The sequence below is a fragment of the Macrobrachium nipponense genome, chromosome 12, assembly GCF_015104395.2.
Source record: "Macrobrachium nipponense isolate FS-2020 chromosome 12, ASM1510439v2, whole genome shotgun sequence".
Lineage (NCBI taxonomy): Eukaryota > Metazoa > Arthropoda > Malacostraca > Decapoda > Palaemonidae > Macrobrachium > Macrobrachium nipponense.
In genome coordinates this window covers 5202217-5215894 of record NC_087205.1, presented here as the reverse complement: position 1 = coordinate 5215894, position 13678 = coordinate 5202217, and the positions used below count along the sequence as shown (strand labels likewise).

Genomic DNA, 13678 nt, shown 5'->3' with positions numbered 1-13678 from the left:
CTTCTGCAAACCTGAGAGGGTTGGCCCACCAAGAGAGGTCCTTCTTGATTTCCCTTGAGATCTCGAAGGAGAACTCTAGGTTTTGCGAACGACACCTCCAGTTTCGATGTAGAAAGAACTGGAGAGGTCTGAGGTGCAACCTTCCTAGAGAAAGGAATTGCTCCAACGAGGAGAGTGTCCCCAACAAACTCATCCACTCCCTCGCTGTGCATACGTCTTTCTCTAGGAAGGCTTTGACTTTCTCTGACCCTCAGGCTATCCTTTCTGGAGACGGAAAAGCCCGAAAATCCAGAGAAGCCATCCGAATCCCCAGATAGATACGATCTTGACTGGGGATCAACTGAGACTTTTGAAAGTTCACCAAAAGTCCCAGAGAACTTGCCATGAAAAGGGTCTTTTGTAGGTCCTCCAAACATCTTTTCTGCGACTTGGCTCTGATTAGCCAGTCGTCCAAGTAAAGGGACACTCTGACTCCCTCCAAGTGTAGCCATCTTGCTACATTTTTCATTAGGCCTGTGAAGACCTGAGGGGCTGTTGAAAGGCCGAAGCACAAGGCCTGAACTGGAATATCCTTCCTCCCATCATGAACCTGAGGTATTTCCTTGAAGAAGGATGGATAGGCACATGGAAGTAAGCGTCCTGAAGATCTAGGGACACCATCCAATCCCCTGGACGAAGGGCCGCCAACACTGAGGATGTCGTCTCCATGGCGAACTTCCTCTTTTCTACAAAGAAATTCAGGGCGCTTACATCCAGAACCGGTCTCCATCCTCCTGAGGCTTTTGGAACTAGAAAAAGGCGGTTGTAAAGCCCGCTGAGCAAGGGTCGCTCACTAGCTCTATAGCCTCTTTCTCGAACATTTGTTCCACTGCTTGTGTTAAAGCAAGGCTCATGATGGGATCCCTGTACCTGGCCACCAACTCCCTCGGAGTCGTCGTCAACGGTGGTCTTTCCGTAAAGGGAATCAGGTATCCTTTCCGGATAATCGAGAGGGACCAGTTGTCCGCTCCTCTCTTTGCCCAGGCTTCCGAGAATCTTAGAAGCCTGGCACCTACTGGTGTTTGGAGGACTACTTCCCTACTTCTTAGCTCTGGAAGAGCGCGAGAAGGATCTACCTCTCTTAAAGGAAAGGTCTATTACCTCTCGAGGTAGAGGCTCTAGAAGGAGGGCCCCCTCGAAAGGGCTCCTGTCTAGCTGGAGTCTCCTTCTTCGTCTTCGTCTGGAAGGAGGTCCTAGGCTTCCGTGCCGACTGCGCGAGCATGTCCTGAGTCGCCTTCGCAGAGATAGATCCTGAGATGTCCTGGATTATCTTCTTCGGAAATAGCAGAGGCGAGAGCTGCGAATACAGAAGCGAGGCTCTTTGGGCATGCGATACAGACTTTGTCAGAAAAGAGCAGAAGACTGATCTCTTCTTAAGGATCCCTGCTCCAAACAGGGAGGCTATTTCGCTCGATCCATCTCTAACTGCTTTATCAATGCACGTTAGAACACTGTTGAGATCTTCTGGCGAAATAGCATCCGGGTTCTGAGTCTTCTTAGCCAAGACCCCCAAAGACCAGTCAAGGAAGTTGAAAACTTCCAAGACTCTGAACATTCCCTTCAACAGGTGGTCAAGCTCGTTCATAGCCCAGGTAGTCTTAGCAGACAAAAAAGCCGAGCGTCGTGCTGCATCCACCAGTGAAGAGAAGTCCGCATCCGCCGATGAAGGAAGACCCAGGCCTAGGGGTTCTCCAGACTCGTACCAAAACCCTAGTCTGCCCGTAAGCTTGGAAGGAGGGAAAGAAAACACAGTCTTCCCTTTCTCTCCTTAGAAAGCAGCCAATCACCAAAACCTCTCAAAGCCTTCTTCATTGAGATGGTTGGCTTCATCCTCACACAAGCGGAAACTTTCGTCTTCTTCGAAGTCGAGAATAAAGAGAGAGGAGACGGAGGAGCGACGGGAGTAAGGGAGTCTCCAAACTCTTGAAGAAGGAGATCTGTAAGGATCTTATAGGACGAAACTGAAGAGTCCTTCACCAAATCCTCTTCTGAAGGTTCAACTTCCTCCACTGAAGAACCCTCCGCTTCTTTACGAGGGCAGTTAGACTTCTCTAAAGAAGTGCGTCTGTCTAGTGAGTGTCTAGTAGCAGTCTGGCGCCTATCAGGGGAAGCCAAAGCTTCTGGAGAGCTCCTCTCGAATGAGCCTCCTTCCTACTCGATGAGTGCGTACTCTTTGATCCTTAAGACTACTCCTAGAATCCCGGGCTTCCAAAGGGGAGCGCCTGCTAGGAGAGGAGAGCCTACTATGCTCAAGGCGCTTAACAGGATCCATGCGCCTGTCCAAAGGAGAGCGGCTGCCAGGCGAGCTGCGCCTACCATGAGGCGAACGCCTACTAGGCTCTTGGCGCCTACTTACAGAAGAGCGAAGCCCTGGAGAAGGTCGCCTACTAGGTGACCGGCGTCTACCATGCTCCACAAACTTCGATCTAGACTTGTGTGTCTCTTCAAAAGGTAGTCTCCCAGAAGAGACATATCTTTCAGGCTCTACACGCCTGTCCCGAACAGAGCGGCTAATAGGAGAGCCGCGCCTATCAGGAGAAAAGCGCCTATCTTCCGCACCGCGCTTGGGAGCGGGAGAGCGTCTACTTTGGGGAGTAGCGCTACTATGGCTCAAGGCGCCTAACAAAAGGCGAGATCCTGTCTCTTGACGAATCCATTAAAGAGGAGGCTCTCTTATCCGGAGATTGAAGGATCTTCGGAAAGGAGCGAGAAGACGAGGCTGTACGCCTGTCTTTAGACGAGCGCCTACTAGGCGCTAGATCCCTTTCTACTGGAGAAATGTAGTCACCAGGAGAAAGCTTCTTGGGCGATTGACGCCTGGAAGACGACAAGCGTCTGCCGAGGGAAGACGCCTCCTTCCATCCGCTGATACAGGAGAGAGAGCCGACTCTGACTGAGAAGGTAACACAGGCGAAGGAATCCTAGACTTCTTGACAGGGAGAGAGACGTCTTTCCGACGCATTCCTCCTGCCAAGGAGCCCGCCAGCGCCGAAATCTGCGCTTGCAGCCCCGCAAGAATTCGAGCTGGAGATCTTGCAAAATCCTCCACCGGAGAAGAGGCTCGAAGCCTACTATGAGGCGAGAACTCCTGCTCCCTCCTGGGTTTCTTGATCTCTACTTCCGGCTCTTCTGGAAAAACTTCCGGGCTGGAAGGAAAGGCGCCAGGAGCCTTCCAGGCTCTCTTCAGCGGTCGTGAAGAATCCGAGGCGCTCCATCCTCTTCTAGGCGAAGGTGAGGAAGAAGAAGAGAAGCATTGGCGCAATACCTCCTTCTTCGCGCGAACAAGGGCAGCCTGGGTACGAACATCAGGATCTACCGAGGGGACGCCTGATCGGTGGGAGTTCTCCCTAACCTTCCTGCGGCTGTTGACTTTCCTCCTCCACTGGGACTGGGAGTCTGGAAGAGGTCTAGGCCTGGAAGCATTAAGGAGCCGATCAGACGCACCCTCCACTGCACTGGGGTCACTGCACAATTCACCTTCACTACTCTTACCTTGCAACGAACGAATCTTCTTTTCCATGCTAAGGATCGTGGCTCTCATGGTTGCCACTTCCGTAGTCGTATCCTTAGGTTCGATGCAGGGCGCAGGAGCTGAAACTGGAGAAGGTTCTAATGCTACAACAGGATTTTCTTCTACCTCGCTAATACGAGACTTACTAGAACTCCTAGACGAAGCCTTTCTACATTTAAAGCAAACTGTGTGAGGATTTACCGTAGCTTTCGGTAGTCTCACCTTGCATTCATCCATAGAGCACACCCTAAACATAGAAGATTTCTTAACCTCTAAATCAGACATCTTGAAATCAAAGAAAAATCCAAATCAATATCCAAAAACAATCCACAAATGCGTATGCCAAGCCAACAAGATCAGGTACTTCACCGAAAGTCAGTCCAAATAAATCCACGGCAACGAGAATCGAATAAAGCTGTCAGGAGGTAACAACCACAGGTGTAGTCGTCACCGGCGACAGAAAAATTCTGGCTGGAAAGGGAGATTGGTTCTTACAGCCGCCACCCAGCGGCGGGTAAGGTAGATCACCTGACCTACCTGTCGCGTGTGCCGCGAGTTTTGAATTCTGTCGTGACGTCAGAGACGTAAAGCTAAGTATATATCTGACAGGAAAGTTCATGTACAAAACTGTCAGTTATACATATTTGACCAAAATAAAGGTATGAAAACTTTTCACGGATCACGACTGACGGCTACCCCCTTTCTTATGGGAAACGTGATGCTACTTGTCATTCATTTTTTCATAATTTCCTTCCTATAATTAAAGATTTTTTTCATTGTATTTAATAGGTAATTTACACAGGTAAGCTATAGAATAAAACAAAGAATTTCTCGCAATTAGGTTTTTTGTCAATTTATTTGGGGGGAAAAGCACAAAATGTCCTCATATTTCATAGCTTCTACTCATTTCTTCTACAAATTACTAGTTACTTTGGGTGAACTTTTATGCCATTGTATAGAATTAGTAATTAGCTGCAAAAAAGTAACAAAACTGAGGAGTCTACCTTGAAAATTGTAGGAGATAACATCTTTGAACAAATAAAGATATAAACATCTTTACGCTTACCGCTCAAGTCACTGCCGCAGCCCACAGACGTAATTGTTCGTAAGAGTCGTAAGAAAAAGGGTTAAATGGAGTGTAAGTACGAACTTTCAACTGCAAACCCTGGCTGAGAAGGAACCTTTCTCTTGCCAGTTAGGTTTTACTTAGGTGTGGTAAGTTAGGATAAAACCCTATTTGAATTTACAGTGCCCACGTTTAGGTTAGGTCTGGTAGTAAGCATGCAACCTTATTTTTACTAACAGTAACGTAGGGCTAAGTTAGGTTAAATGTGGTGGACGAGGCCCAAACCCTATTTGAATTTACAATATCTTGGGTCAGGTTAAGTTAGAACACAACCCTATTTGAATTTACAGTGCCCTAGGTTACGATAGGTTAGGTGTGGCAGATTAAGACAAAACCCTATTTGAATCTATCTATATATGCCTTAAGTAAGGTTAGATTAGGATGAAATCATGTAACCCTTTTGACTTTACAGCAATCTAGGCTAGGCTAGCTGGGGCTCCCTAAGAGAAGTTAGACTAATAAAATTCTTATAATTCACTCTTTTGATGTTTTCCCTCACCCAAAAACCCTGCTTTACCACTGTGATCTAGTTCCTCATTGTCCAAGTGAGTTACATGCTCATCTACCAATTCAGTGGTCGCGAGTTTGATTCTGTGCTCTGCCATCGTGGAATCAAGAGGAATTTATTTCTGGTGATTAGAAATTAATTTCTCAATATAATGTGGTTTGGATCCCACAATAAGCTGTAGGCTCTCAGTGGTATGGTTAAATTAAAATATACTTAACCCACTGTGGTCACACACACTACATAAAGGGGGTTTCTGCAACAATCCATAATTAATAGTATAGTATTACTTTATGCAGGTTTCCTCATACTTCTATGTTAATAAACCAATATATTAGTACTTAATTTTTGTGATTTTCAAAATGAAAAACACATCAGCTGCAGAGGTTTCTGTAAAATTACGAAAGACTTCTCCAACTCTGCAGTTTTAGGTCTGAAGAGAGTCAATTTCAAATTTATAAAATAGTATACTTTCCCATTTGCATCTTCCAATACTATTAATTTGCAGTATTTTAATATGTAATGCTGTTCTCAATATTGTTAAGGTTTACCCTTTTTTATCACTGTAAGTCTTGGTGTTTCCCTACTAGTATAACATATTTAAAACACCTATTCACTAAAATACTCTTGTATCCCTAGATACCAACAAACACATACTGCAGAGATCATGCAATAAAAAGTATTCCTCGGTAACAATTAGGAAAACGATAACTTTTGCATCCATTGCTTAATCTTCTGACATACTCCAAGAGATTCCAAAAATAAGTTTCTTACCTGCTCTAAGAGATTCCAAGAATATTTGATGTTTTCAAGAATAGCCATAGTATTTTGTTTCCTTAATAATAAAGAGGAAGCAGCATCAACACTGGTTGGAATGGTGTTAATTTCTTCGGCATCTTGATGTTGTACAGTGTTATAAAAATCCATCCAGAGTTCAATCATAGTTTGAGAAGGCTGCAAGAATTCAAGCAATATTTAAAATTGGATGATTTATGTATGAAACAATGCTGTGAAAATTATTTTACAACAGAGATGTAAAACATTTTAAGGCTTTCCTCAACAAGAAATGAGCAAGTTACTTTCAAGTGCAAGATTTGTCTTGGCTGAAAGAAACTGGGAATGTCAAGAAAAGCAAGAAAATAAAAAATTAAAAAATATACATTTATCAGGTAGATGCACATATACAATCTGAAATTATACATTACATAAAATTACCCTGAATTTCAAAAGGTCATATAATAATTAATGCAATACAATTTCATTTTATCAGTGTATAAATTTCTTTACAATCCACAACAGTACTTCTGGCCCATTGCTTGATAAGTAATAGTGCCAAAAGAAATCTTCCATGGCCCAAAAAGTCAACAAAATCCTACCAGGCTCAAAGTAACAATGACTTCGGCCATCTGCCAATAAGGGCTTTTAATCATCAAACGCACATTCTGTGTACCCTTCTTTTCAGGAAGTCTGTCTTCAGTCATTTCTTTTATTAGATACATTGAAATTTGCCACAGAAAAGCAAAAGTTAAATTTATAGAAGCCCCAAACCTGTTTTCCTGCCTGGGTTCCAGAGTAGCAATTACCAGGTATTATAAAAGTACACCACGCAAGTCCTTTGAGTTATAGCCAAGATATGTAGCTAATATTTTCAGAAATAGGTTATACAACCATTTAAAGAATGGAAAATAAGACAAAGTTGTTCAGCAACATTTATCATCATAAACAATCAAACAAAATCATAATGTAAACTGTTTCTTCAATTTTAGCAAGGCAAAAATTATGACCATACCCATTCCATCAACCTAAAATCCAATAAGAAAATGACAAACTAACCAAGGTTTAGTAAATCTTCCATACACTAATACAAATTTATTAGTTGAGATAGACTAGAGTTATTGAGAAACTTACCTTACGCAGTTTGATTGCCTTTTCAATTGCAGCTAGTGCTTCTTCAGCCTGTTCCATTAATCTATCTGATAATTTTTCTGGCCTTAACTTCTTTGGATCTGTTAAAAAAAAAATTTATAAAGACATTTCAACACAAGCTCATATTGAAATATGACTGAAATATTCTCAAGTAGTTTAACAAAACCACTAAGAACTCACAGGGATCACTCAAACATTTGTTTTATGTCTAATGACATTATATAGAAAATCAAAATTGACCCTAAATAATTTGATGTTGAATATCACTGAGATGTCTGGAGGATGTCTGGGAATGTTTTAATTTCATCTTTTTAGGAAGTAGGGGTCATTTAAAAGAAAATTATTAAAACCATCAAAATTAAGAACAATTTAAACATTTTTCTTTTCCTTTCTACTTTTTCATTTGTAATACCTGGTATAAGCAACAATAATACTTCTTCAATAGAAAATAAAGATATTACACTCTTTGTAGTGCAATAATTTACAATGTTTTATATGTATGCAATAAGTATTATTAATAAATTCCTATTTATTTTCAACTCCATGTCATTTTGACTACATAATTTCTTTTCAATTCTTAAAGACATCAAGATCTCATAAGCCTAGGGATATCCTGATAAATGAGAGCCCTACATGATCAATGGGTTTTGTAAGAACAAACCAAAATTTGTTTCTCAAATTTCCTTACACTAATGTCTTCCGATATTCAACAATATCTAATCGGAACTCACAGAAAAATTAGTGATGAAAACTTTAGTAAGTAAAACATGAAATGTTACTGTCCACATTTTGAAAATAAGAAACAAACACAAAAAACATACTTAGCTTCAAAACTGAAATCTGGTTAATAAAAGCTTCTCTTGAAAGTATTAGCTTTATCATTAGCTCTGTTCTGTCATCCAGAGGATGGTCATCACTGTCAGCTTCACTACTTTCATCCTCTTTTAATTCTTTTTCTTCATCGTCACAGTCTCCTCCCTCATCATGAAGAGATCCAGCTAGTAAAAACCAGTAATATTGTTATGAACCTTCAAAGAACATTCACATGAAAAAAGTTATGCATCTACTTTACTGAATAATTAGCAAACAAAAATTTCCATTGCATTAAGGTTTTAAGTATCATGACAAATAATCATCTTAAAAGATTAAGTAATTATAGCTCCAAAGACCATGAAATTTGAGAAACCATGATAGTACTAGAAGTGCAGTGTAGTGAAAATACCTAGACAAATCTGAAAAGACTACCTCTACTTGATCATAAAATCCTGAAGTAGTTCACATCCACACCTTTATATTGAAACTAATAAAGCCATGAGAACTTCATCTAGTTAGATTACACCAGTGTTAACCCTTAAACGCTGAAGCAGTATTTTAAAAATCGTCTCCCTTATGCCGGTGGCGTTCACGAGTGAGCGCCGAAGCGGAAATTTTTTTTTTCAAAAAATCACGGCACGCTTAGATTTCAAGATAAGAGTTCATTTTTGGCTCCTTTTTTTTCATTGCCTGAAGTTTAGTATGCAATCATCAGAAATGAAAAAAATATCATTACCATACATAAATATTGGGATATATGACAGTGCGAAAATATTTCATATATAATTGTATACAAATCGTGCTGTGAGCAAAACGGTTAAAGCTAACGAGTTAATTTTTGTTGTTGTATTATACACTAAATTGTGATCATTTTGGTATATAACACATTGTAAAATGATCAAGGCAACACAGAGAAAATATTATCACAAAATGATGCATGAATTCGTAATGCGCGGACATAAAAAAAAAGATTTTTTCAAAAATTCACCATAAATCAAAATATTGTGCTAGAGACTTCCCGTTTGTTGCAAAATGAAGGTAATTGATTGAATATTACTAGACTGTAAGTGTTGTACCTTACAATTGCAGTTTTCGACCATTTCGGTCAAGTTAAAGTTGACAGAAAGACGAATTTTTTCTATTTATCATTATTTATATGAAAATATTTTAAAACTGATAAAAGCTACAACCATGGGTTTTTTTGTTGTATTCTACATGAAGTTGTGCACATTTTCATATATAAAACTTTATGTAACGGCTAATTTAAAATAGTGCATACATTACGACAATCGGACGAAAAAATTTAGGATTTTTTTGGAAGAGTTACCACGCGGACGTAAGGAAAAAGTTTATTTCATAAATTCACCATATATCGAAATACTGTGCTAGAGACTTCCAATTTGTTGCAAAATAAAGGTAAATGATTGAATATTACTAGAATGTAAGAGTTTTAGATTACAATTGCGTTTTTTTACCATTTCAGTCGAGTCAAAGTTGACCGAAGGTCGAAGTTTTGGCACATCGTTATTTATATGAAAATATTTCAAAACTGATAAAAGCTACAACCATGGGTTGTTTTTTGTTGTATTCTACATGAAATTGCGCACATTTCCATATATAAAACTTTATGTAATGGCTAATTTAAAATGGTGCAAACATTACGACAATCGGACAAAAAAATTTGATGATTTTTTCGCAAGAGTTACCGAGCGGACATAAGGAAAAAGTTTTTTTAATAAATTCACCATAAATCGGAATATTGTGCTGGAGACTTCTAATTTGTTGCAAAATGAAGGTAAATTATTGAATATTACTAGAATATAAGAGTTTTAGCTTACAATTGCGTTTTTTAACCATTTCGGTAGAGTCAAAGTTGACCGAAGATTGAAATTTTGGCACATCCTTATTTATATGAAAATATTTCAAAACTGATAAAAGCTACAACCATGAGTTGTTTTAAATAGTATTCTACATGAAATTGCGCACATTTTCATATATAATACTCCATGTAACGGCTAATATAAAATGGTGCAAAAATTATGTCAAAGTGACGAAATAATTTCTGAGATGTGTCGCTGATGTTTTTTTAGTGCGAGGAGAAAGAAATTCGCGCTTGCCCGCCTGGGTAACTATTGTAAACAAAACAACGCCTTAATCCATGAGCTCCCAGCATCCCCCAAGGCGCGTGATTCAAAAGTTTTTGCCTAGTAGGCCTATAACTATTTTTCCGCGAATTTTTTAAAAAACTTTTTTTATATCGACGTATATACGTCCAATCGGCACCCAACAGACAATTTATATCGACGTTTAATACGTCCAATCGGGTTTAAAGGGTTAAATGCTGTCAACATTCACAAAACTAAATCTTCAAACAACAGCTGCAAAATCTTAAATATATAAACTAGTAAGTTTATTACCTTCAATCAATCCCTAACACCAGACTTACTAAGATTCTTGATGTAGTATTTATCAGGATATTGTGTAAAATTGTGCCTCGTATTCCAGCCATTTTCTGTTTTTTCTCTGAAAGTTTTTTTGAAAGTTTTCTCAGCATCTTTGACGGATGGTTCGCGTTTAGCTGACCACTTGCCCTGTTCTCCCTGTAAATATTAATTGTCATCAAACTCAAAAGACAGCAATACTACCAGAAGGCTGATAAAGTGAAAAGGATACTAGTGCAATTGTTGCATGGATAATTCCCTCTTAATCTATTCAATAAGATCTTATGTTTATAGAAATTTTTATAAAATTAATTTTTTAAATCCTTACCTATTATGATAGCTGTATTCCCGCATCACACGGGAAGATGATAAAAGTGAAAAATAAAAAAAAAAATAATAGGATCATTTAGTTTGAACCATCTATTTACCAACCCTTTTCGGGTGGTTTGTGCATCTAGTTTTCAATTAAGTTTTTTCTTCTGTCCACATGAGTGGGGAGGTGGGAGGTGATACATAATAGAGAGGTATTTAAAAAATAAATTTTATTATAAAAATTTTAATTTTTAAAATAAATCTTACCTCTTTACATGATGGCTGATCCCCACATTGAGCAAAGGAGGTGGGAAAGGTGTGAGGACAAATTTAATAACCCTCAAAAAAACCATAACCCAGTCAAACCCCCACTTTTGTACACCTCTCTTTTTTTGGTTTTTGTAGAATTTTTTTTATAAGAAATTTTGTCTCGGTTATCGTACATTTCCTCGGTTTTCGTACACTCGGAAACGATCCATATGCTGTATACAGCGCCAAAACAAAGCATCCCTTCTTCTTTCGTGCCCAATTCTGCTTTTGTGTTCATTGTTTTTGTGCTTTTTGTCTTTTTTTATTCGAGTGCAACTGCTAAATATGCCATCATGGGGCCAAAGAAAGTAAGTGCTAAGCACTTGTGTAAAAAAGGTAAGAAACACTATAGAATTCAAGAAAGAATTCGCAGCAAAGTGTTGGAGGAAGTTGTATACTGATCTCAGTGAGAAAATGCCTACAAGTACTGCTGTTAGTGAATTTAAGGCCACCAGAGGCTGGTTTGAAAAATTCAGAAAATGACTGGGCATACACAACGTTGCCTACTTCAGGGATTAAGGACATGGTGGAATGATGTAAAAAATTTTGTGGAGAATTATAATCCCAACAAAAGTTGTAATCCATGTCTCCAACATGTTTAATGACAATGTCATGTTTAACTTTAAGCAAATTTTAAAGAAACGCAAGATACAAATGTCTCTGGACAGTTTTGTTGCGCGACAGGGGTCCAGTAACTCTCAAGCTGGTCCTAGAGCCAGTAAAAAACGAAGTGGGGAAGTAACCTCAGATAGTGCAAGTAAAAAACAAAGAGAAGTAACCCCAGACAGGTCCTTGACACCTGAAGTCCTTCTGGAGGGAGACTCCCCTTCCAAACAATAACCTCTCCTCCCTCTCCCCTCCTCTCCGTCTTCCATACGTTAACAGGTCTTTTCCATAATGGTAAGAGTGATGTTAAATGTTCATTTACTCATTTCATTAGTCATTCATATTTATTTCTCATTGTTTTCTGTATGAAAAACTGTGTTTATTCTCTATAAAATGATATTGTAATGATACAATTAAGTTTGTTCATACTTACCTGGCAGATATATATAATCAAGTACCCACCCACCTCCCCTCAGGAGACAGTGGAAATAAAAATTATGAATAGAAAATGGGAATGATTCCTGATACCCGCCTCCCAGCGGCGGGAATGGGTACTAACCACCTGACTCCCACTGCGTGTGTCGTAAGTGTTTAAATTTCTGTCGGATTCGGAAAAATACAGCTATATATATATCTGCCAGGTAAGTATGAACAAACTTAATTGTATCATTACAATATCATTTTGTTCATGAAACTTACCTGTCAGATATATATATAGCTGAATCCCACCTTTGGTGGTGGGAGTAGACAGAATAGAAGATTTTAGGAAACATATATATGCAGATAATTGATATCTTGATTCCTTACCTGTTAGCATAGCTGACTTCGTGGTTACTGCCGCGTAAGTCTGCTTGTGCTACTAGAGTTGCCAGCGAGGTAGAGACCTATATAGCTGGTGTACTCCAGATGATCTGTCAACAGGGGCGAGACCACGACGTGACTAGACCATATTGACCATACCATGAGGGCTAAGAAGTAAAATAAATATATATATAAAAATATATATCACCACCTGACCCACCTAGCCAAATTAAGGTGTGTTAACTAAGGCTTAAGAGTTAAGAAGTCACCGTTGTCGGCGACTCAACTACTAAAATAAGAGCTCTTCCTAACCATTTTCTACAGGATAGGATGAGTGGTACTTCTTGCCCCCAAGATTGTGTCTGCAGACACGTATGGCCCTAGCGAGCAGCAGATCTCATATGCCATCTTCACATCTCGCAGGGAGTGTGAATTGAACACAGAGTTGCTTCGCTAAAACATGGTACTCAGGATGTTGCTGAGTGCCATGCTCTGTTGAAATGCTTCCGAGGCCGCGCCCTCACCTCGTGAGCATTCAAATCAAAAGATTTCAAATCTTTGTGCAAACACAAAGAAGGAGCTTTTTTGAAAGACCTCCTTAACAATAAAGCCAGGGTGTTCTTCGATATGGGCAAGTCTGGTCTTTTCGGAACACTGCAGATTGTCCGTACGACTTCGACTTTCTTGAGTTTTATGTAGATAAAACTTGAGAGACCTGACAGGGCACAGGACTCTCTCTGGCTCCTGCCCCCTAACTTGTGCCATCCTTGCTTCCAAGCTCCTGGCCCAAGGACAAAACGGGTTTCCATTCTTAGGCCATAACGAAAAGCTTAGAGAGCACACCGCCTTGTGTTCTCTAAAGCCAAAACTTGTGACGATGGCTAAAAATCTCACTGACCCTCTTTGTCGTATCTAGGGGGTTAGAAAAATGCCTTCCTGATCACATGCAAGAAGTTAACAGGTAGGAGATGTTCGAATGCTTTGACATCAAGAACTTCAGACTATGTCTAAGTTCCATCTTGAAAGCTTCGATCTGGACATGCACAGTCAGTCCGTCTGTACTAACGTCAGGTGACCGACCAGTTGACCAGTCAGACGAATCAAGGACAGCAAGGCTGTACCCTGAAGACCATAAGGCACTATTCTTCGCTGAAGGATGAGTGTCTGGACTGCCTGGGCGATTCAAGCTAAGCAAACCTTGGGGGGTGTATCAACGCAACCCAACGTCGTTAGCGAATCAACTCCTGAGCCACTCCTGACTCGAGCTTCTGGTGCCAGGAGAAAGGAGC

At 39.9% G+C, this 13678-nt stretch overlaps 1 protein-coding gene across 2 annotated transcripts in view; it reads right to left on the bottom strand.

The window, feature by feature from the left end:
* LOC135224315 (protein mono-ADP-ribosyltransferase PARP3-like) overlaps positions 1 to 13678 on the bottom strand; it is a 123942-nt gene that overhangs the window by 44415 nt on the left and 65849 nt on the right. For both annotated transcript variants that reach the window (XM_064263183.1, XM_064263184.1), the window contains exons 5-8: positions 10367 to 10516; positions 7929 to 8105; positions 7090 to 7187; positions 5956 to 6135 (exon numbers count right to left, since the gene is read on the bottom strand). In XM_064263183.1, the coding sequence (XP_064119253.1) occupies positions 5956 to 6135; positions 7090 to 7187; positions 7929 to 8105; positions 10367 to 10516 (605 nt within the window). The remainder of the gene's footprint in view (positions 1 to 5955; positions 6136 to 7089; positions 7188 to 7928; positions 8106 to 10366; positions 10517 to 13678) is intronic.